Source organism: Crocodylus siamensis, chromosome 11 (assembly GCF_052110815.1).
Source record: "Crocodylus siamensis isolate JL-2025a chromosome 11, ASM5211081v1, whole genome shotgun sequence".
NCBI lineage: Eukaryota > Metazoa > Chordata > Crocodylia > Crocodylidae > Crocodylus > Crocodylus siamensis.
Genome location: NC_143405.1, coordinates 62111879 through 62137003, shown reverse-complemented (window position 1 = coordinate 62137003; position 25125 = coordinate 62111879). Strand labels below are relative to the sequence as shown.

Below are 25125 nucleotides of genomic sequence, written 5' to 3'. Positions count from 1 at the left end.
TCTATGACGTAATGCATCGCGTATGACGGGATGCGCATACATTGTTATCCCCCGCATATGTGTGATTCATGCCTCTCTGGTGACATCATCGAGACGATAAACCCCTGACGTCACGCGGTGAAGGCAGCCCAGACCCACCCGCCCGGGCCCATTGCCCCCCTCTCCCCTTCCCGTGCCTGAGGGGGCGGTGGCGGTTGGGACTATAACTCCCAGCACCCCCCGCGCCCCCTCGCCTCCTCTCCCTTCGGAACTACCGCGCCCAGCATGCCCCGCGTGCACAGCAGCTCCCGGCGTGCCCCGCGCGGCAGCTGAGCCAATGGGCGCGGCGCGGGCTGGCAGGCGCGGGGCGGCGCTCGGCCCCGCCGCAGGATCCGGGCCGCCCAGAGGCGCAGGCCCAGGGCAAGCCGTGTTGCTGACATCTCCTCGCGCGCCGGCTCCCTCTTCCCCCTGCCCGCCGACGGCACCGAGCATGGCCGCACTGGGAGGTTGGTCGGTCAGTTGGTCGGGCCGAGGGGTGGGGGAGGTGAAGTGAAGGGGGGAGGGCAGGTGAGTTGATGTGGGAGGGAAGCGGGTCCTGAGGGGGGAAGGGCAGATGAGGTGGTGGGGGGAGGGGCTGCTGAGGCGGGGAAGGGCAGGTGAGGTCATGTGAGGTGGTGAAGTGCGGGGGGAGGCAATGTGAGGGGGTCCAGAGCCAGGGGGACTGTGAGGGGGCCACAGGGGGATGGGAAGATAGGGAGGGGGGTGTTGAGCTGGTTCAGGGCTGTGGGGGCAAAGTGGAAGGCCTGGGAAGCCACTTGGGGGGGTTCCCATTTGGGGGGGGGGGCTAGGGGGGAATGAGAGTGGAGTTGAGGGAGGCAGCGGTGTTCCCAAGCGGTGCCCGAGGGCCTCCAGGGATGCTTCTCTTGCCCCTGCATGACTCCCGGGCAGGTCCTGGCTCCTCAGGTCCCCCCATGGGACCCTCTCAGCAGCACAAGCTGTGACTGACCAGGGTTGTCTTTTTTCACACCCCTGCCTCCCTCCTTCCCCCTCCCCAGTTCCTCTCTCCCACTTGCATTTGAGGTCTAGGATGCTGGGGGTCGGGGCCCCTGATGCCCACACTCACCAGTGGCCCCTTTCCTCCCAGAATTGCTCCAGTCCCTTTTTGAGTCAACCCAAACTGTCAGTTTCCACCACCTCTGGTGGCAAGGAGTGCCACATGGTGAGAAAAGAGAGACGTGGGGCTGGACGGGACCTGCAGAGGTCACATCTAGTCCAACCCCTGCCTGGGGCGAGCTCAGCCTTGCTCAAACCCTCCCATGCAAATCTGTAATTTAAACTGTTTGTAAAACCGCCACCTCCCCGACAGCGCAAGACTTAAGGTAACACTTGAATGATGCTCTGCATGAAAGAGCTTCCTTTTGTTGGTTTTAAACTTACTGCCTACTGGTTTCATTTTGCGACGCCTGGTTCTCGTACTGACAGAGATCGGCAGTAAATAATAAATTCCCATTGACTCTCTGTTCGCTATTTAGTGTTTTGTAAACCCTTATCTTGCCCCCACTTCAAGCATCTCTTTCCTAAACTGAATCAGCCAACCTCTTTAGTCTTTCTTCATATGGCAGCTCCTTTGTATCACTAATCATCAGGAGAGTTATTTGATCCTACACTGGTGGTTCTGAGCTGGGGTCTTGTCAACCCCCCACCTGCTCATTCAAGTCCAGTGGTTTTCACGTTGGGGTGCCTTGAGACCCTCTCACAGGTGCTGGGCAAGTTTAGCACTGTTGGGTGCACAAACATGATTCGCAACATAAACCCAGAGATTTCAAAGAGGAAGCCATAGTGTTCAAAACATTTTGCCCCATTGTGGCCTTTCTGAGATGTGTGCAATGGAAGAATTGCTCCATTACTGTTCTCTAGTTTAAAAAAAAAAAAAGATGAGTGAAAATTAGACTTGGCATTTTGTCTATTGAGGGGTGTCTCAAATCTAAAAAGGTTGAAAACCACTGACTTAGGCAGTGCCGAGTGTCTAGGAGTGGAAACACATAGATATATAGCCTCTTCTGAGCCATGCAGGGAGGAAGTGCATTTGTCTTGCATCCCCCAGAGTTTGAATTGGGTCTTCAGGCCCTGCCAGAGGGAGGGGGTGAGAGTTGAAGTTAAGGAGTTGGAATTTGCTGTTTAATGGTTGCATATAAGGCAGGGAAATTTTTCCCCAAAAAAGACTAATTAAATCATAGATGCATAAGCTTTCGTAAGCAGCGGCTTTATCTGTTGCTATGAAGGGGCTGCAGGAAGCAGAGCGTCCAAGTAGAACATGTCAGTGTTGTTCTTGACAGCCTTCAAGCCCAGGTAGCCTGCTGTATTGAGGGCTATATACTCCCGTTCAGGATATGGGAGTTGTCATGTCTGGTGTATTTGTTGTGGGAAGTCAGTTTTAAGGGCAACACTTAAAATGTTCCTGTTTTGAAAAGGGGGATGGATTCTGTAAGATTTTCCTAGGAGTGGTTCAGTGAGATATTGAAAATGTTAGGCCCCCGTGGCTGTCAGCACAATCATGGGCACAGAAGAGTCCTATTGATTTCCTTGGGGCTCTGGGTGGGCGCAAGGCCTGAATTGTGAATAAGGGAAATTGTCGCTGCTGCACAGAGCCATGAGACAGGATTTAAATCTCCCCATTCATCACATCCCTTTTTTGTTTAGCCCTGCGTGCATTATGGACATTTTCTGTGTAGTCAGCAGCATTACCTGACTTGCAGCTTTTAACACTTCATTTTTCCTGTTGAGTTTCTTTTGTTGTGGAGTAGAAAACTTGTTTCCTAATGAAACAGGTTTTTGCACTTGAAACATTGCTCAATTTTCACTGTGGGCTTAGTTGATTAAGCACTTGTCACATGTTGTTTCAATGTATATAGCTTTTCCTCATTTTCTTTCACAATAGAAGGTAGTGTCCTTTCACATTGGAATAATGATTTAAGTGGTAAACAGAGCTTGCTTTCTAATGTAAATACAATTATAAATTAACTATATATTTTCTGTGAACCTGTTTGTATGCTATTACTTGTATGATTGTTATTGAAATTATGAACGGTATTTTAGGCAATTTTTGTAGTCATTTGTGAAAGTGAAGAGCCAGCAATTCCTTTTTTAACCAGCTGACTACAAAGTTAAGCTCATTCATAAAAGTGTGCAGAACTTAAGCCTAAGACCTGTCCTGTGTTGCATTTCTGTCAAATGAGTTAGTAATACTTTCATACAAGTCCATATGGATCAGGACACCTGAGTAACAGGTTATATATAAACAAGTACGACATGTATTACATAGGTGTTTCCTTGTAAAATCAGTATTGTTGTAGTAGATTGTGAAACTAAAAAAAATGGTGTTTAATCATCATTAATCACTTTTGAAAATGGGAGGAGGTACATAAATATGCATATAGTCTTAATCGTGTGTTCTGTTGCATTTGCTTTTTTCAATGTAATAAGTATGTTTTGGTTTTCTGTTTTATAGAACCAAGTAAATTTTCACAAACCCTGAATGGAATTCCTTCTTCAAACACAGTCAGCAGTGGAATGGACCCCTTCCACGCTTGCAGTATTCTTCAGCAACTTAAAACAATGTATGATGAAGGACAGTTGACAGATATTGTAGTGGAAGTGGATCATGGGAAAACATTCTCCTGTCATAGGAATGTTCTTGCTGCAATCAGTCCTTATTTCAGGTACAGATATGGAGTTCCCTGTGCTAGTAGTTATTGAATGAAAAATGACAGCAAATTACTTCTGTTGCTTAATACTTTAATTATGAGTAATTAAAACTTCTTATATCCTTCTGCAGCTTTATTTCCTGTAACTGATGATGATGACATTACAGATTTAGTAAGCAGCAGAATTAGCAGCACCTGCTTATTGAATCAAAATTGCCTGGAAGATGATTTTCCTTTCATGTAGTTAAAAAAGCTATACTGAGCACCCCCGACATCAGGCTATCATAATTCAAAACTGATTGCCTTTTTAGATCGCATATTTTAGCATAATACCTTGCAATACATCAGATATTGAGATTCCATGTTGAGCGTGCATATTGGCAGTTTCACGGGTGGAGGAGAGAGTCTACCTATGTGAAATTTGAACAGTCTTGATATAGGTTCATTAGTGAGAGTTAAATATGGAATGCCAGTCTCCTATTTTTGAGTTACTAGGAGTAGAACTGTACTGTAGGTAGCTACCGTGACATTCTGATGTCCAGTAGTGTACAAGTGATATTGTAGCCACAATGGTCTGGAAATTATGCTAAAGGCAAAAATTGCTTAGACAGTTAGACAAGTATTCAAATGCAAGGCAGTCTTCACCTGGATTCCTGTGATCAGAGACGTGATGAAGACTGTCTTGCATTTGAAAGCTTGTCTAACTTTATCCCAACTACATAGTTGGCCTAATAAAAGAGATCATCCTAAGAAATTCTTGTCTCTCTATTACAGTGTCAGCGAAGATTGTAAGTGCCTTGTTAGTATGACATGCGTGTCATGATTAAGTATAATATTGTCTGATTTTTTTTTTTTAGACCTGTAGCTGAAAGGGATTTGAAAATAAATTGCCAAATCTTTCTTTTGCAGATCTATGTTCACTAGTGGCCTTACAGAGAGTACACAGAAAGAAGTTCGTATAGTTGGCGTTGAAGCAGAGTCGATGCATTTAGTACTGAACTATGCATATACCTCGAGAGTAATGCTGACAGAGGCCAATGTTCAAGCTTTGTTTACTGCAGCTAGTATCTTCCAGATCCCTTCCATACAAGATCAGTGTGCTAAATATATGATAAGTCATTTGGACCCACAAAACTCTATTGGAGTGTTTATCTTTGCTGATCATTATGGTCATCAAGAGCTCAAACACAGATCGCAAGACTACATTCGTAAAAAGTTTCTGAGTGTCACCAAAGAGCAAGAGTTTCTCCAGCTGAGAAAAGACCAACTGATAAGTATACTGGACAGTGATGACTTAAATGTAGACAAAGAAGAGCATGTTTATGACAGCATTATAAGGTGGTTTGAACATGAGCGAAATAAAAGAGAAGTGCACCTTCCAGAAATATTTGCCAAATGCATCCGTATGCCTCTGTTGGATGAGACATTTTTAGAGAAAATCCCTCCCATGTTTGCACAGGCTATAGCCAAAAGCTGTGTACAGAAGGGACAACCTAGTGCCAATGGCTACACGCAACGGCTTGGAATGACTGCATCTGAAATGATCATATGCTTTGATGCTGCCCACAAACACTCAGGAAAGAAGCAAACAGTGCCTTGTTTAGATTCGGTCACAGGGAGAGTGTTTAAACTATGCAAACCACCAAATGACATGAGGGAGGTTGGAATTCTTGTATCACCTGATAATGATATTTACATTGCAGGGGGTTACAGGCCAAGCAGCAGTGAGATCTCCATAGACCACAGAGCAGAGAGTGACTTTTGGATGTATGATCACTCTGGCAATAGATGGATACCTAAACCTCCTTTGTTACGAGCCAGAATAGGCTGCAAGTTGGTTCATTGCTGTGGTAAACTGTATGCAATAGGTGGTTGTGTTTATGAAGGAGATGGGCGAAACTCACTAAAGTCTGTGGAATGTTATGACAGCAGAGAGAACTGTTGGACAGCTGTCTGTCCAATGCCTGTAGCAATGGAATTTCATAGCGCTGTGGAGTATAAAGATAACATCTATGTTTTACAGGGTAAGGTGCCGTAGCAGTGTAAGTGATATCGTGTTTTCAATAGGAACTGGAGGTTTCCAGTCCCAATATCTCCGTTCCCTTGAGCACCATAGAAAGTTCTCATTTCGTACTTTATTTAGGTATTGAAAAAGAGAAACTTTGTGGGGGCAATGGAGAAGAATCCACGTAAAATGTGTATATATAGTGTTACTTCAAAATGTATCTCTAGGCAAATGTGTTTTTATGTGCCACAACATGAATCCATTTTGAAAAGAGAAGGTCATGCGTATGAACTAAATCCTTCTAGAACTTAAAGATAAGCATACATTTTCCCATGGCTTATATGCAAATTAATACTATGAGACAGTGTCACTAATTTCTACTTTGCAGATTCACACAAAAATCAGTCTTGCTTCACTTCTGAGCAAAATAATAGTAGAATATTGATGGTAAAGTCTGTTTGCTAAAATTTCATCATCTTACCCAAACATTTTAACTATTTCAAATTTTAATTAAGCTAAATTTTGTCTGTTGAGCAAGGACTTGTTTGCAATACATTCTTCTTTTTTTAAATCACTCTTTTCCCCCAACTTGCTAACTGGTAAAATTAAGTTAATGAAAAATTAAGCGGTGGATAATGACTCCTTCCAAAACTGGCTAATTCTGTTCCTTTGAGTCAGCAAATTAGACTAAAGATTTTCCTGCACTGTTCAACTTCCTTCTTTTACTTCCTTCTCACATAAAATGAATACTCAGTTTTCACTATGAATATATCCATGTCCTGCATCTCAATTCCCATGTGATCTAGCTGAGACAGAGATTTGGGATTAATATTGATATCTCTATCAGAGAGACCATTGCACCAGAATAGACGATGGTGACTGGAATAAGCATGTAGATGTCTTAAGAAAGATATCAGTAGTGTATAGCTCTACATTTCCATGGAGGAAAAGTACATAGTAGATCCTCCTTATCAGAACCTAGTGGGACCATCCCTTGTTTATGTATGTGAAATGTCCAGATATGTAAGACATCTATAATATACAATAGCACTAAAAAAAAGCAAGTGGAATGTAAAAAAAGAAGCATGCACGGCAGTCCAGAAAACAAATTGCAATGTAATGACAGAATCTAGTATAAGAAGCACAAATATTTGCTTTTTGTGCAATTCTAGTGACCAAGCTGGGAGTTCATTTAATCTGAGTGTTTATATAAGCAGGATTCAGATAAGCAAAAATCTGCTGTATTTTCCCTTCTGGTATCTTAGTCTGGATATTGTGTATTATGGGGATATCCAAATAAAAGTTACTCAACTAGTCTACAAATTGTATGCAAGTGGGTAAAGGGTTAAAGGACAAATCATTCGTTTTCTGGGAAAACACCAACAGGTGGGCCTTGAAATGGCCTGGCATAGGTAGAGAAATTTGACAGATCTAGAAGCACCTGTAAAGGCCTGGTTATTAATGGGCCCTCTGCTGGCCGTTATTTCTAACTTGTAGGAGCAGGCACATGGGAGAACTTGGAGGAAACCTTTTGTAGGCATGCAAAGAAACAGTGCAATGCTCCCCCTCTCACGGTGCACTTACACCCTACAATGGAAGTGTTAGACTCCTGTGAGAGCTGCTTTCCCCTCTTGTATTTCCTTTGCTAGTTTTTCCTTACTCACTTTATAGAGAAATAACGTATAGTTTGAAGTGGTGCTCGACTATCAGCAGAATCTCTAAATATGTCTGCTTTTTACTTGGTTTAAGTTAAATGACTATTTCACAGTGTCATATTGAATGAAGCGTCAGTAGTAGATTTGATGTAGTAAAAATATCCCATTATATTTTGTTTCATTGAGCTACTTAAAAATTGCAAGCATCTTGTTAAAAGCTTGTAATGCAGTCTGCCATACTTAACTATACCTGAAATAATCCACTGAGAAAATTCACTATAGAAGTTTTATGGTCAAGTGGACCATATGTCTATAAACTCATGATCAGAATATTGCTTTTTTTCTGGTTTACAGGAGGCATAAATGCACGTGTAACAGTTGAGGTTTTGGTGTGTTTTATGGATGAACTTAGTAATTGCACAAATAAGGAAATGTGTCCAGTCCCCAGTGCTTTGCATTATGAAAGTATTGTTTTCTCTGCAGAATCTCATGAGTAGAGGAATATGCTTGAGTTTCATTGAAATATTAGTGTAAAGAATTTTAGTCTTCAAGATTCTTTAGATAGAAAGAAGCACCACAGTATTTGTTGTCATTCTTTCCAGAGATGTGGGTTTTCTGGAAAACTTTGAATTGGAAAATTTTCCAGTGCCCTAAATAGAATGTGATCTGATTTAGCATGTTTATTTGACTTATTTAGTAAACAAAACTAAAAAAGTACCTCCACGTAAATTTTATGTCCCAATAGCCACAAGTATTTTAACTGAAATATTTGATTAGGAAAAAAATTAAATACAGCACACTTAACATTGTTTAAATGTTATATTTAAACAAATTCAAAGCCTTATGTGGAAAGAAGTAATTTTTATTGGAATACTTGTAAAAATGTAAAGACAATGCACAATAGCATGTACTTCCCTTATACTTTTTTTTTCAATTTAAGAAAAAAAATTAAGGCACTGAAAACTGCTGACACACTAATTTTAGTACACCCAAAGAACTGTTCATGATCTGCTGTGCTTTGATTTTGATTTGACCTGCACAGCCAATTAGGTGAATTCATAACTTGATTTTTGGTTTGGATTATGTGAGTGTATTTACCATCATTTTTTACAAATCAGTAAAACATATATGTACTCTCTCACGCACTTCCTAGGGATAATCACTTGAAAAACATTAATTACAACTTTGAAACTGTCAAGCTTGCCTAATATTGTATTGGCGTTCATTGGTTGTTACTAATGAATTTTATGAAACAATGAATTTTAAAAAGTGGAAAATTCCCACGAGAAATAAAGCACTGGAAAACTTTCTGGGAATTTTTCAATCCCACATCTCTGATTTTTCTAAGTAGTTCTGTGTACTAGTCAAAAATGTACAGTTGTCCCACTCAAGTACAAAAGACCCCATAGAATTGAAGCATGCATGAGGCCTGATGTTATTCTTAACACCAACTGAAATACAAATGTAATATCAAGAGATGTTAAATGGAGGCAAAATTTAACAGTGGAGAAAGCAGTAATTACTCATCTTGCTCATCTTTTAAACTAAACTCCACCCCTTTTGTTCTCTCCTGCCATTCTTTCTTTCTTTCCTCATTCCTTGTTTTAATTGGGCTAGAAGAGTACTTATCTGTAATGTGGTTTGGCAAGTGTACTTAAAACAGATATGAAAGGTATAATTTGAAGTACCTTCTTGTGCATGGGAAAAAGTAGCCTTTCCAAATATGTGGGAGTGTTGAGATGGCGGGTTGTTTTTAATCTACGTTATACTTAGCTAGTTAGAATAGCATCATCTTATTTCTGTGCATCTGAGCTTCTGCCATCCTTAGTCTGTAGATTCTAATCTCTAGTCAGTATATACAGTTTCATACTATTTAGCCATGAAAATAGTGAATTAGCAGGTTCACACAAGGATCCATTTGGAATGTCTTTAAATGGATCAACATGTGATTTGTGAAGCTGTTTCTTTGCTAGCACTCACCACATACCGTTTCCAAATCTGTATGTAGTGTAATTCAGACAAATACTTGCTCAGATTTCAAGCAATTTATTCTGAGAACTGTAGATCATTGGTATTAATTTTACCAAGAGGTCAAGGAACCAGATTAATGCTTCAGGCACCTTAAAGTCCTGCAAAGGTTTGACCTCAGATTCTCAAGCATTGGTTAAAAATGGTGGGATGCACATAAAGCCTTTCCGTGTTGGCAGCCTTCAAACATTCCATTTCAGCCTAGAGAGAAGCTCTTTAGGGATTTATGCTCTATAGGCTGTTAACACTCTTAAGAAACTGGGTATAAAGCTTGCTTTTTTGGGATCAATGTATGTAAATGGAGGGAGAGAACAGAAAAAAAGTTCTGATTTTAGTCTGGGACCCACTTGGATTTGTGTTCAGTGTCTAAAAAAATTATAACTTCAATATTCTTATACTTTTTGGGTTCTTTCCTTTTTAGGAGAATTTTTCCTCTGCTATGATCCTCAGAAAGATTACTGGGGCTTTTTAACCCCAATGACTGTGCCTAGAATCCAAGGCTTGGCAGCTGTATACCATGACTCCATCTACTACATAGCTGGAACCTGTGGAAATCATCAGCGTATGTTTACCGTAGAGGCCTATGATATTGAACAAAATAAGTGGACTCGAAAAAAAGACTTCCCATGTGATCAGTCTATTAATCCATACATTAAACTTGTGCTTCTCAAAAATAAACTCCATTTGTTTGTCAGAGCTACTCAAGTCACTGTTGAAGAACACGTTTTCAGAACCAGCAGGAAGAATTCACTATATCAATACGATGAGGTTACTGACCAGTGGCAGAAGGTATACGAGACTCCAGATAGGCTCTGGGATTTAGGCCGGCATTTTGAATGTGTTGTTGCTAAATTGTATCCACAGTGTCTTCAGAAAGTTATTTAATGTTATTTGGTAACAGGCCTTAGTGATTTCAGTGGTATCTGATGCTAGAGAAAACGTGTCTTAAAAGAAAACAAAGACGTTCTGTCAGTATTTCATGTGAGCTGAAACAGACAGTTTTTTTGTCTATGGGGATGGGTGCTCTTTAAAGGTTGCAGTCTGGGGAGGGAATTCATTCAAGTGTCATACTTGCTGATATTTTCCTGGGAAATGAAAAGGAGGTTACAAAGTGCAATTATCAGCATTTTTTCTGGTAAACACTTAATCATGTCATTCTAGAGGGGTGTTATAGTAATAAAGGCAAACTAAAAATAGAAGAGCCAGGATAACTATGCACTACAGTAAAAGAAAATCTAGCATTAATAGCTAAGGATGTCCAAGCTATTTTGAAGTGACTTTTTTTTTTCAATACGGGTAAAATCTGAGGCAATATCACTAAGTCTTTATTTTAGATTGACAGAGAAGAGAGCGAGAGGAATACTAGATCCTGATTCATAATTATCTTTTTTTGTACTGCTTTGAAGTTTATTAAAATGTTCATAATGTTGTCTGTGCACTACAATAGTTTGGGAGAAATATTGAAGTCGGAAGCAGAACATAAAGTATCTGCCCAAAAAACAGAAGACCTGTTTTGGATTACTGTACCATTTTCCTGACTGTGGGTTTTTGTTAAAATCAAGCTAATGGTATAAAAATAGCTATCCTCTGCCAATTAAATGTAGTGCTTGAAAAGCGTTTTTACATTGCTTAAACATTGGTCATCCCTTTAAGGGCTTTAACCCCAAAGTTGATGGTGCTAGTATATTTTTAATACTTGTATGTCTGAAATGGGCTAACTCTCCACTGCTCTTTAAGACAACCTGCTATTAATGGAAACAGTCTTCTTGGAGTTCTGTCCTGCAAATGTGCATCCTCTTTTTACTTACATTTTCACTGCAGTGGAAGTTTTTGCAGTGTGATGACAGGATATGACCTTTTTGGCTTTGTGGAGAGCTCATTCTGCCTCTTGTAAAGTATAGAGCTATGTGCAGTGTTTGCACATGTTCTGATAATACTGAGTTAATTTGATCATTCTTTTCTCCCTGCCCAATCTCCCCAGTCACTTTTAACTGTTCTGTTATGACCTGTAATGTGAAAATTTGCACTACTGAGCTGTCTTTGTGATTCAATTTATTAAAACAAAGTTGACCGTAGATATTCATAGTTTAAAGGAATCTTAGATGCAGGTATAGAATATTATCACATTTGTTCTATGTATGGAACATCTAACTTATTTTTTTAATGGGTAACTAGGTTTAAAGTTTAGCCTCTATGTCAGTAGTGAAAACTGGATATAAAAGGGAAAAGGTTAATCCTAGAGCTCATATCACTATATATTTCAGGTTTAATTTGTTACAGAGCTTATTCTCTCCACAACTACATGTGGTTTGTTGTCTTACATAGATATTTAACTAAATTTAATTTCTCAGATTAAACTAATGGTCAGCCCTTGCTATAAATGCTTACCATTATCTGGCTTAAGAGCTGATATTTCAATAAGCCAAATATGTAGCTCAGTAGTAGTTTATCCCCTGGCATGCCTAAGAGAACATTGATTCAGTGTGTGGTCTAGTTATCCCCCAGTAGGGTTTTCCTTATTTAAGGAAACATTCATCTGGTTTTGAATCGTAAATCTTGCACAAAAATATTTAACAATAAAAAAAATTTAAAGAAACTGTGAAACTAAAAGGAAAAAAAAAATGCCTCTCTGCATTACATACCTCATCTTCCAGAGATTCACCAAACTTTTTTTTAGGTGTGGGTGCTGGAATTTCCCTGAAACAAAGTTTGTTTGACGGCATTTGCTAAGATTGTGTTTTTAAATAATCTTGAGGTGTGTGGTTTCTTGTTATGTTTAGTTTTTTTCAGGATGGTTTATCCACAGCCAACAATAAGCATTTTTTTTTTGGTACAACTACTTTTATTTTCTAAATCTTCTCTTTAGAGTAGCTAGCTCTATTTGAGCTGTTGTACACCTCTAGCTGCAAGCTTTCTGAAGCACCCTCCCTCACAGTGTTGCATTAGTGTGTAAAACCAACTTTTTTTGCGAAGTGTTATGTAAAATTTTCTTGTTTTTAAAGCTTGGTTGAATATTTACAAGATTTCTTGCTGCTTTTTGACAATCTTCTATATTTATTTAGTAGAACAAATTTCAATATATTACTTGAAAATATGAAATAGAACTGAGTTAGCAATTGACTGGTCATGTGCTGTCTAGAAGTACAATATGCTGTGGTTAATTCTGCAGTAGGTTTGTTAATTTTGTTTATCTGCACTAAAATATGAGGATCTACATTGTGTTTAACCATTCAAACTAAGGGTGTGATCTAAGACAGTAACGTGTTTAAAAGCTAAAACCTGGAACTTGTCAAGGGAGTAGACTATATTGAATCTTTTGCATGAATAATTTGTTGAAACTAACATAGCTGTGATATTTTGCCACTTCTTAAATGCTTTAAAAATTTTGGAAAGTCAGATTCCTCATCAGTTGTGCTTTAAAATCAGACTTTTAAGAGTCGGTTTGCACAATGTGAGAACAATTAATTAACACTGCACCAAGGGTACTAGTAATTACACAGGGCTCTGTACGTTCTCTCTGCCTGTGTGATCCCTCTGCTCTGGGTTAGGCTGCCTTTAATAAATTGACAAAATGTAAAGGACCAAGTAAGTGGAAACCTTCCTCCCAAAAAATCTCATCAGAATTATTTTGGAAGAAACCTAATTGTTAACCCCCGTTTTATTCTAAATGTTATTGCTGATTTAATAGCTAAAAGTGATCCTGGTGCATCAGACGTAGTGTGCGTGTGTTCTGCAAGAAATGTAAGAGCTCCCTGTTTCTTAAGGCTGTTTAGAAATGGCATCCAACATTCAGTGCTCAGGTATGTTAGTAAGAAGTACTGTAGTCCTATGACGGCAAATGTGTGGATTTTTAAACATTTTGCCATAATTGCACAATTTTGCATTTTTACTTAATGTCATGTTACGTTTCTTAAAATAAACCTATTGTTGAAATATAATGACTCCAGCCATTTTTAATACTGTCTTTTCTGAATTAGGTAGAACTATCAAGTGGAAATTCATTCAGTGACTCTGGGTTTTTTGGAACAAGTAACTCTTTTACTCTACAACCCCAATTCCTACTGTACTTTGAGACAGTCTCACATTCCACTGTGATGGAAAGCACTGGGGCTTCCTTTCGTTGTTGCATCCGTGTCTACTCCAGCCACAGAGCTGCAAACTGATCACACATTAACTCGCACAAACAGAGCTGGCTTTAATATTTTTTTTCAGGGTTGAGAGGTCTCGACACTTTTTCAGGACTGCTTAATATCATGTCAAATAGTGCTTTTGACTCCGGACAGCGGTTCCTATTAAGTATCACACAAAAGTGCCGCTTCTTATTGAACCTGTTACCGTGCCTACGAATTAGGGAAGTAGTGGTAAAAGGGGGGCAAAGAGAGGTAAAGTCATCCGCTCAAGGCTTGTCAGGATCTTTGAATATAATTACAGTCTCTTGCCACACAGCCAGCAACTTCTGGTTAAAAATTTCTCACTAGCTGCTTATAGAGTATGTTCTCCAGGATTTCTGACTTTACTATTTTCACACTTCCCATGCTTGCAAACCCAATATTCTGTCAATGAATGTCTTCTGACTCAGCATTAATGGGCTGGGTTTTTCGCTACCTAGGCAGGCAGTGTGAAGAAGTCAATTCTGGATGACCTTGTGCTGTCAGTCCTATGCTCTGATCTACAGTTCAGCGTGTTAAACCCCTTCTACCAAGACTGAATAGCCATCAGCAGCAGCTGTATGAAACCACTTCTAGGTATGATACCTATCCAATATGTTCCAAGTCCCTAAGCATTACGTGACTTCCAGAGGGCCACTTGGCATAATTTATTCTTATTGCCGCCTCTGTCTGCATTGTCCTTCCTCTTCCTCCTTGCAGCCTCCTGATAACATTAACACTGCTCAGCATGTGCTTTTTTCCATTCACAGACTTACCAACAGCAATAAAAGACTCAGTCTTGAGAGGAGAAGCAAACTATCTCCTGCCCTCTGCAGTGCAGCATTTACTGCAGGAATTTTTCTGCCAAAACTAGGACTCTTTCATGTCTAAGCTGAAAGATGATTGAAGCAGCATTGAGGAGGTAAGTGAAGTGGCAGGCCCTGTCTGCATTTGTCTTGCAGAGAACTGAAAAGATCACCGATGAAACTTAAATTGCCCTCTTTCCTAATGCTTGCCTTCACTTCCAGTGACCCACCTGAGGCCAGGACATTGTGACCACCTGAATTAGGCAGGCAGGCCCAAGTAGAGCCAGCCCCAAGCTTTTCAAGCCACCTTCAGTTTCCTGGTAAGCACTAACCACTCCAGCCAACCACTAACAGTGCACATAGTTGGCTGCAAATAGCTGACATCCATCTTTCAAGAGTTGGTGAATTATCTGCATGACCCAAACTCTCACTTTTACTGTTATCCTTCGTACCATCAAACAAAGGGGACAAAATCTGATTCTGGTCACTCCTACCAGAGAAACATTCTTGGTTATGATACTGTCATGTTGTTAGATGCATGAAACATAAGCTGCTAAAAGACGAAATGTTCTTGTGTGGTGCCATAAATATTAATGAGGACCACCCAAGGTAGCGTTACATTGGATAAAAAACTAGATGACTGCTGTAAAAAGCTTTTAATAAATGTCCTCTTAATTTTTTTATCCTAATCTAGTTTGATTTCATTTGTATCCTGTTCATGGCAGCTTTTATCATAGAATCATAGAAATAGGGTCGGAAGGGACCTTATAGATCTTCAAGTACAACACCCTGCCTGGGCAGGAGAAAAACTGGAAAAGAAACAACTTTTTTGGCAGCCAAAGACTAGCAGCACAGAAGCTGCTTAATTCTAAAAGTCTGAAGGAATTTCACCTTTCACAATGTCACTGTTAGACAAAAACATTTTTCAAAGGATTTAACCTCAGGAGAAGTGACTCCTATGAACTCTTGTTCTAGTGTGACCACAATCTCTTCAACCAACAGCCTTCAATAACCAACTATAGTAAAGGGTGCCCAGGACAAAATGTTTTTATTTGAGATTCTCTGCGCTGATCAAGTGATGTTTTGGGGACTAGTCTATGATGTTCTAGGGATTAATCCCATATAAAATGCTGACAGGTTTTGAGATCTTGACCCCCTGCCCCCAGTCCAAAAGGGCTTGTAAATCCAACTTTTCAATGATAAAACAAAATCCCATGCAACTGCTAAAAGCCACGAAATTGTGAGACAGGAAGACTTGCTACTGGAGAAACTATTTAATGGGTGGTTGGAATTTTATTTAAATGGATGACATTTCAGAGTTTACAACTTTGGTCTAATATGAAGCGAAAATGTGTAGATGTTCTATGCCAAATGCCAATTCTTAAGGAGGACTGGGCATAGTCCTACTCGCATGCAGCTGACAAGGAGAGGTAGCAGGTAGTTTTATGCTTTATGACCTACCGGGAAAGTTGCTATTGCCTGAATGCTGGTTGGGGAGAGCACAGGGCTGGGATTCAGACAATCTGTATCTGCTGTTACCTGTGTTAACCCATTCTTATATCTATAAAAAAAAATTACTTCAAATCACCCCAAGGTTTGTTTCCATGATAATAGAAATAATATTAGTTGGCACTTAGCCCCTTCACTAACTGTTGGGGGAAGAGAACAAGAGTAATTTATTAAAAGTGGGAGCTAAATTAGAAGCTGCTTAATGACTTTAATCTCTAGAGAGTGAAATTATGTTCATGCATTTTGGACAGCTATGGAAATCACTCATTGCTGGAATATTTATGCTCTTAAAATAGGTCAGATTTTGGTTTAAGCTACTTGAAGCCCTTTTACATTTCCTTTGTGATAGCCTGGTCCCTTTTAAAAAGAGACTATTAAACTCTGGAAGACAAATAGTGGAAAGCAATTATATAGGTAGACTTTTTTGCTTCTGCTGAGACATACATTCAGAGGCATAAAGTATTTAGGTGCCTACCTCTTACTTGGAGCTAGATGGCTAAATACCTTTACCAGTCTATCTTTCTGGAGCTCTGATAGATTAGAGTTAAGGCAGGATAAGGCTTTCAGTTTCTCATGTGTCCAACTCAGCTGCAATATTTGCATTGAGGACAGTTTCACTGTGCTTAGCTTGGACCATGAACTTGTATCAGCCTATCTTACCCTCAGTTCTGTTTCTTGGACCTCAGCCCCCTGCAGCCGTGTTCTGGATCATCAGTATGACTGGGGAAAGTCTCAAATCTCCCAAATGGGGGTTTATCATACAAGTACTATGCAATCATTCCTATTAAAGTTCAGCTATATGCAGTGTTGGGTTAGCTGACTGCTCTTCCATGAGTCCAACTCAACCTGCTCGTTATAGGACTGAAACATTTCCATGGTCTTTTTGTATTGCTCTAACCTTGTCTGAAGGGAGAATTTCCATCCTGTGCAGACACCCAACACCAGGCTTCTGACCCTCTTCCTTCCTAATAAGCCATCTAAGTAGGGTTTGCATGAGACTTAAGTGTGGTATAGTTTCTAGAAAAGGGGTGAATTTCAGCTTAAAAGATTAACATGAGGCTGACAGGCTGTTTCCAAGGGATCTGGTCTGGGTGAATTCAGTCATGCTGGGTGAGAAAGAAGGGAGCCAAGAGAAGCAAAACTTGGAGAGGAAATTAATCTTTATAGGAAAGGGTGGAAAAAACAGAAGGAGCTCTTGGCTAATAATCTAACGCAGAGGTGTCAACAGAGAGGGGAGGGCAGCCAGCAACTGCTGAAGCCACTGAACGGAGGGCAGCAAATGGAAGAGTTTGTGGCACTTGTTCCTGATGATGAAGAGAGAGAACTTCTTGTTAGTCAAGGGTCAGTGAATCTGCACATCTGCCATTTTGATGGTTGTTCTGGTTGCAGTTTGTGGAGGCACCAGAGGGTCTGAACCTTGCCTCCCATCATGACCTTTGGTCTTCACTGAAGCTGAACAGGGAGGCAGGTTAACTTCATCTTTAAAAGTCAAGCAGACAGTGACCAGAAGGAGCCACAACAGCAAAGACCACTCCGGGGGCTTGCGTGGAACTCTCCCCGGTAAGGAAGCAGCACACCCTGTTCATCGTAGGGGGAGAAAGGGGGTCAGCGATTTTGTTACTTGGTGGTTTCCTTGGTTGTAATTTGCTGCCCATGTTTGGGGAGCAGGGTGCACGCTATGAAGAGACTGAGGGCCTCATCTCTACTGCAGAGGGGGCAGATCTCAGTCAAGCGTGTGTATAAATAAAAATTTGGATAGTTAAGCACATAATACAATGGATTTGTTCAAATACCTTTACTGAAAAACTATTTAACAAAAATGCATTTCAATGAGCAAATACTATGAGCAAATAATAAATGTGGGAATTGGAGAGGTGCGTCACAGTCAGCCCTAATGCATTACGCTGTAAACCGGACTCTTCCTAATTAATTCTTGACAGCATGTTTAAAATCTGAAACTACTTTTTGCGAGTTGCAGGAAGGCAGGAAGGATAAGGATGGGTATTGGTGTGTTTCGATGTGCATAACTTTATCATAGCTTTTAAATGTGAAGCAAGATGTCTGCTACAAGAAATAATAATTACCTATTGTTTAGAAGGGGGCCATTAACAATATTTTGCCTACTTAGGATGCATTCAGGAATGGGATGTACTTCAATTACATGGTATTCTAACTTGACTTGCATTTGTACAACAGACTTGATGTCATAAGATGAAGGGGGAGGCACAGTAAAAATGCGCAGACCTGATAGCCACACACAGTATAAAACTTCAAAAAAAAATGAATTGCATGTAGTGTCTGGGTTACCTGATTCATCTTGGCCTTGTATCTGCTTACATTGTTTAAAATAATACATCGAGGCTGCTTTTCATTATTCTAGGGCATGTTCCCTTTCACACCTTCTAAGTGCTATTAAAATGATTGGATACACAGAGAAGAGTTATTTAGTGGAGCACTGAAATGTAGAACCTACCAAATCAGGAGAGAGAGAGAACAAGTTTCTTTAGTCCAACAAAATAAAGGCTGAGAAGAGACACGTTGCTCTCTCTAATATGCACTGGGAGCTAAACACCAAGCAAAGGGGGAAGAAGGTGGGGGAGGAGAAACTATTTAGGCTAAAGAACAGAGTTATGGCAACAACAAATGGGTGAAGACTGGCCACAACTAAGCTGAAATTCTGTAGCAGCCTCCTAAGCAGAGGAGTTGGGGACAAAAATTGAACTCATCTTTAAAGGGAGTGTGATCAGTTTGTGAAAGGAATGATGTGAAGTGATGCCTGTAATGGCAGGAGATACCAGGTACCCAGGAGGCGTCCTCCATGCTACATCCCTCTGCTAGGTATTTGCCCTAGGATGTTTTATAGTCACAATAACACATCAAGGTGTCTTTGCTGACAGACTGCTATTTCCCATCTAGTCCTTGCATCATCTCTTAGCCGATTAAGCAACCTATGGTGGGAGAGGCTACCTGAACCTGATACACACCCCATTCTTGTTACCCACTGGGCAATGGCTCTGTGGGAGTTCAGGGGGCCTGAGGTGTGCTGGAGCAGGCTCTGCATGTGCATGACTCTGATGATGGTCTCTCATTTTGCCTTCCAGTAAAGATAAGTACTAAGAGAAATGGGGCACATGTAGCACTTTTCTAATGCCTGAATTTAGATGAGGAATCAGAACTAAAATAGAAGACAAGCTTTTCTTTTTCTCCTGTTTATAGTTTGAATTCTGATAGTCACTTTATTGCCTCTCTTATACAGAGCTGGATCCTCAGCTGATGTAAACTGACATAACTGCATTTTCTGTGGCCCTTGCCTCTGATGTATAATTAGAAGCATCCCCCAACTTCTTCCTTCTTTCCAGTTCACTTATTCCACCTTGCTTTCCAGTTTTACCAGTGCAGACATCAACGATACCCTTCTGATCCACTCCCCAGAAAGCCACTGAAATGTTTCTTCCTGTTTTGCATTTGCAACAGACAAAGGGCAGGAAACCATGCAGTTGTCCCAAGGAAAATTATGATTACCTTTCCATTATTTCTGTGGAGCCTGCCTTTCCCATCTACCTGTCATCTTTATCTTGAAGGGAGGGGCATGGCTTGGTTTCCCAAAGGCTTCTGGAGATTTATTTTTTTTTAAAATCTTACTTCCATTTCATGCAATATCCCTTCTGGCCTATGTTACTCCTGGACTTAATCTGCTCTCCTGGCAGGAACCAGACATGTACAAAGTGCTGCCCAACGCAGGGGGAACTTCCATTTACTTTACAAGAAGTTGTCAGCAGTTTGCAGCAGGTTCTGTGCAAATCAGTGGCTGGAAAAGGCTCATGAAGAGCTGGGGAAGCAGGTGCACCTTGGAACTCATTGTTTGCTGCTCATGCAATGGAGTGATTCTGTTAAGCAGGGATTTCTTGAAAGCACAGGGCTTTCCACCCACATCTAAAAACTACACGATGAAGCATTTACCCTAAACGGGGACAGTCTATGCTTTGTGCTCTCTCCAGAGTGAAAGCTTGAAGGAGTGCAACCCTTCAAACCCAACTTTTCAGGTAAGGCACCTCAGTTTCCATTGCTTCCTTGTGTTCTTCTTGTCCCTCTCCACATTAAACCTGCCTACTTCTGAGCCCCCAAGCTCATCTGGAGCTCTAGCCCTGCTGGGTCCCAGCTTTCAGGGCAAGAGACCCTTGAGGGTAAATCTGTAGGGGAAAGCCAGGCACAGGGGTTGGGGTGGCTTTATGGTAAGTCTCTGCACTGGAGCAGTGAGCTGGGTTTCAGAGAGATGCTGCTTTCCTTCCTCTGGTAAACCTCCTTGATGATTCTGTGTCATTCTTTGCCACTGGCCCATAAAAACACTTCTGTCCACTACTCATTGTCATTACTTTACAACCCCCCAATTTCAGAGAATCCCAAATCCTGAAGGACACCCTTCCATCTGCTCAGATTTAAAAATAAGACCTCTAGTCTTTTTGGATGTTGACCCCATATCCAGGCTCCCAAAGTGGAAGAAATCCTCACTGTTGAGTCCCCAAAGTCAAGGGTATTTATTTTATGGCATTGCCACATTTCAAGGATTCACATCCCATGTACACTCAGACTTCTCTTGGTTTCCAAAATCACCCTCCTTTCCTTCAAACTCTTTTTCCTGCAGGTCACGGCCTCGTGAGCTGCCAAACAACTCAGAGAGCTGTGACCCTCCAAGGTTCATTGTTACTCTCTCTAGTCCTTTCAGAGCCTATCATCAGCCCCCTTGCCAAAATTTCACATTAGCTCCTTGCTTGCCCAAAAACCTGTTCCCTGTCAGCAGAAACCCTCCAGGAGTTTGAGGTTTTACATCCTGTTGAATGTAAGATATGCAGTTCACGGTGCAAGGACAATGAGGCAAAGAGGGAACCTCTCTAGATGGATCACCAAGTCTAGTGCCCTACAGTTGTCATGATCATAGTGACAAAGCTCAACATATGTGTGGGGAGGGGAGACAAAGGGAAGAGGAGCTCAGATCCACTTCAATGCACGCAGCTGAAGCAGCAAGTGAGAGAGAAATGTTGAGTGTTTGTCTGGATACTGGAATTGATCCCTCTCAATCCACACCCCCTAACAAGAGAACTCTATTCAGCTTTGTTAAAATACAGCCAGAAGAGGGACCTAGTTGATCACAGAAGGGTGATTTCATGTTTTAAAAGAAACATGGCATTTAGTGCTTGAACACTGTATTGGAAATTTCAAGGTAAATTCAGAGACTGGAAAGGGATTGATAAACATTGTCAAATATTAACAATTTCTAACTGCTCACAGTTCGCAAGTTCCATCGGGCAGAGATGCCAAACCAATAATTTGTGGGTCTTTGCTTTATTTTGCAGGATTTCTGAGGAGCATTGTGTTGCCTGAAATCGTAGTCGGCCATGTCTCCCCCTGTAACCTCAGATCTTGCCTACATCCCTCCCGATGGCGGATGGGGATGGGCAGTGGTATTTGGAGCTTCCATCACTGTTGGATTTTCATACACCTTCCCAAAAGCTTTCACCATCTATTTCAAAGAACTTCAGGCTGAGTATAAGGTATCCTACAGCCAGATCGCATGGATAACTTCCATCATGTGTGCTACTACCTACGGAGGGGGTGAGTGAAACCTAGAGTATTTCTTTGGGTCAAAGAAGGGCTTATCTTTCTTCAAAACACGGCAGAAAAAAATAATTTTCTTCTAAACAGTTCAGTGGGGTCCAAATGAATTTCTGGCTTTCTGTTCTTATCCTGTTTCATATTGCATCATGGCATTTTAGTGAATATTGGTGAATGTTTTCGTAGTGGTCAAATCTTTAACGCGGCACCAAATATTGCCAGTGCTCAGGATTTTACTGGACGTCATGTTGTAGAGGCAATCCTGGCCTTGCTGAGCCTGATGGAAGTTTTGCTGTGGATTTAATTACGGTCAGTATTTTACCTCTGGTGTTTTTCCCTAAACCTTCTGGAGTCATGTGATTACATGAGATTTCATTTCAAGCAAAACTGAATTTCTAGAGGTCGCAGATGTGGAAAACCACCAGAAAGCAACAGACAAAGAAACAGCATATTGCATGTTGTTATTTTAAGAAAGCCCTCAAGGATTTCAAACCAGTTTTTAAGATTTTGGGGGTTCGACCATTTTTGAGTGCTTGGGTTTGCCAATGAATGCTACAAAAAAATTTTCTATGGAAATATTTTTATACAACACTAATATTCTGGTCGAATTTGTTTAAAAACTACAGCAAATATTTCTTAAATGACCAAGATTTTGGTATGTCATGCAGAAGCATTTTGAAGGGATAAAGATTATTTTTAAAGATATAACATTAACTGAATAAGTGTGCACCTCAAAAAGCATCTGTTTATAGGGCAGATCACTATAAATAGCGGCCACAGCCCATTTTGGGAAAAGTAACATTTGTCCTAATAATTGAATGATTCACTCATTGCTTTCAAAGGGGCCTTTGCCCTATCCACTAAAAATTGATCTTAGTCAGCTGCTTGCATCTGAATTGTTTGTATGTACCTCGCTATTAACTAAATGTAGGAGGGCGTCACACTTGGAATAGATTGGGTGAAGGGTTTGAAAGGCAACTGAGGCAGGGTTATGGGAGGTGCATGTGGCTACTGCTTTGTGTCTCAGGGAAATTTTCATTCCATTTGAATCCTAGTGCATCAGCAGGATTCATGCTGACAGAAGATCACAATAAGTTTCACACCTAGAGCATTGCAAATGTATTCGGTGTGCATGTTATGTGGATGGAGTAAGTACATAACTTCATTGCAGCTCCTCAATGAAATATGGTCCTAAGACCACACGTAAGAAATTGGTTGGGTAGTAGGACAAGGGACACTGCTTGTCCGTGGTGGTGAAAAGGGAAGCTGTTCTTGAAGAACAGGCATGAATTTAAGACCACGTTACAAACTACGCAGGCAGACCAGTAATCCCTCCACCAGCACACCGATTACTACTTGTGACTTGTTACTTAGATAGCCAGAATGCGACTCCCAGGGTGAGTTCATGCCTCAGAAAATTGGCAGTAGAACAGGAAACCTTTCACTTGCTGGTTCAAATCCAGCCCGTGCCAATGGAGAATGAAAGCTGTTGTCTCTAAAAAGCAGGCAGATGGTCACGGTCCGTTTCCCCATAGGCAGGTACCAAGGTCACTAACCCCTGCCACAAGTGATGATAATTGCCAGGCTCAGCAGAGAGAAGTTAATGGTTGAAATGAATCGTTCTCATCCTCACGCAAGCCACCTCTTCAGCCTGGGTGGGAGCTCCCTTGCGGAGCAGTATGGGGCTGCCAATGGATGTTACCTTTGTGCCACTATAAAAAAGGTTTAAGGTGGCACAAAACCCAAGCAAACCGACGTCCTTGCCCCTCGTCCTGTCACAAATTCCCCAAACTTCCTAGTAATAATTGGTGCTGCCTCCTTGTGGCAGATGTCTGTCTGCTTACGGTGCAAGAGCACAGGTGGTCTGGGGCTAGCCAACCTGGGCAGGCACTCCCCAGGCTTCAGGGTCCTGATTCTGCAAAGAATGGCCCCAAGTGCCTGGCCCCAACCTGGGGCTCGTGCCTGCTGGGCTTCCTGGCTTCATGCCGGTGCACAACAGCCCTGGGCAATGTCTCTCTGCCCATCTATTGGATCAGCTGTGCCAGGATACATCCCAACAGAGCTGGTCCCGCCATGAAGACGATGTCCATTTGTAGCATGGGAAAATCTTACAGTCTGTTCTGCAGTCTTTTCTAGGGGTAAACAGAAAAGTTTAGTTGTCAGGGATGATAAGGTGGCACCTTAACAAATACCCTAATTCATTCACATTAGTAGCAAGTGCCACACTGACTGCCTTTATGTTCTGCAAAGAATGGGAAAAGGATATTAAATGGTGTTTGTGTGATAACATATTTCAGGTAGAGCAGGCTGCTAAATGAATTATTTTTCTGTAAAAAAAAAAAAAAAAAAAATCCTGTTGGAGATGGGAATTTTTGGCTTTCACCCAGGCTTTTTTTATTATTGTTATTAATCATCTGGACTTTATCAAATTTTAATGACCTTATTGTTTTGATTGATAGCCCAGTGTGCAAGAGCCTGATCTTATCAGAAGTCACTAATGAGATGATAGGAGAATATCAGTGTGGTAAAAATACCATCTTGAATGGGAAAGAAAATTAAGAAAATTAAATTCACTTTTTGGTGGTTAAGAAAATTAAATTCACTTTTTGGTAAGGCTGTAATTGCTGTTACTCAAACTTCATATTTAATGACTTACTCTTAGCATTCTAAAGGGGGTTTTCTACCCACTTTTATTTTCCATAAGAGCTTGATTTGTTAATAAAAGCTATCTGATGCTAAATCTTGGTACATACTCAGCATTCCCTTAAATCCCACTGCCTGAGAACTCTGGTGGCTTTTGAAAATTTAAACCAGGTAGAATCTGTATATGAAACAGAGGAAATAATGTGCCATTTTCCACTCTGTAACTTTGCAAAACTGCTTCAACTTTTGTACTGTTAGAGTTGCAAAATGACAAATGAAAGTGTGATCCATTCCATCGCATCTAAGAGCAGAAAAGATAAAAGGAGAAAACAAAAATGAAAACTAAAACTTGAAAATGCCCAGAGTTTTGTGGGAAATTTTGGTCCAAAGAACATTTAAGGATTAGATTTTTGGTGGTCTCCATTTTGGAAAGGACACTTTTGTCTAGGAAATGTTTTGGAATGGAAAAGCTTCACTGGATCTTGCCATCAGTGTGTTTCTCACTTGCCACATGGGAAACTTGGGGCTGAGATTTTAAAATTTGCCTAACAGACTTTAGTGTACAATTTCAATTGTTTGATTTAAATGCCCTTGGGAAATCCCTAGCTTCAATTTTCAAGTCTATGATTTTGAGTTACCTGTACACAGCAACTTCTTAAAATGTTTTAGAAGAAAAAAAAAATGTTTTTCTAAAACATTTTAAGAAGTTGCTGTGTGTATGTGTGTGTGAATATGTGTGTGTGTGTGTGTGCATGTAAAATATATATTATTTTCCTCCCCACATTTGACTGATTCTAAATTCTGGACAGTCTTGGCTTACGCTAAGTGAAAGTCTGGCTCTAACTCAAGTCGATGGGCATTTTGCCAGTGACTTCAATTGAGCCAGGATTTCTTCCTGTATTCACAAATATTCGTCTTTAGGTTAGTAGTGTTAGGAGCCTGCAAAGTTTCCAGCCTTGGGGATGGTACTTGAGACAGTTGAAAGAAGAGGGCTGAAGTCTGGATGAAATTTTTAGAAGTATGTTCTGTGCGTCTCGA

At 40.8% G+C, this 25125-nt stretch overlaps 2 protein-coding genes across 2 annotated transcripts in view; both read left to right on the top strand.

The window, feature by feature from the left end:
- The first annotated feature begins 353 nt into the window (after positions 1 to 353).
- On the top strand, positions 354 to 13309 carry KBTBD8 (kelch repeat and BTB domain containing 8). The gene is made up of 4 exons (XM_090022502.1): positions 354 to 485; positions 3488 to 3698; positions 4593 to 5707; positions 9793 to 13309. Exons 1-4 carry the CDS (start codon positions 470 to 472, stop codon positions 10254 to 10256), a joined length of 1806 nt encoding a protein of 601 aa, XP_089878628.1. The 5' UTR covers positions 354 to 469; the 3' UTR covers positions 10257 to 13309.
- A 4030-nt stretch (positions 13310 to 17339) lies between these two features.
- The window catches only part of LOC149855946 (monocarboxylate transporter 2-like), a 49866-nt gene continuing 42080 nt past the window's right edge, over positions 17340 to 25125 (top strand). Inside the window, exons 1-2 of the mRNA XM_090022521.1 lie at positions 17340 to 17394; positions 21186 to 21444. Coding sequence (XP_089878647.1) covers positions 21228 to 21444 — 217 coding nt within the window. The 5' untranslated portion in view covers positions 17340 to 17394; positions 21186 to 21227. The remainder of the gene's footprint in view (positions 17395 to 21185; positions 21445 to 25125) is intronic.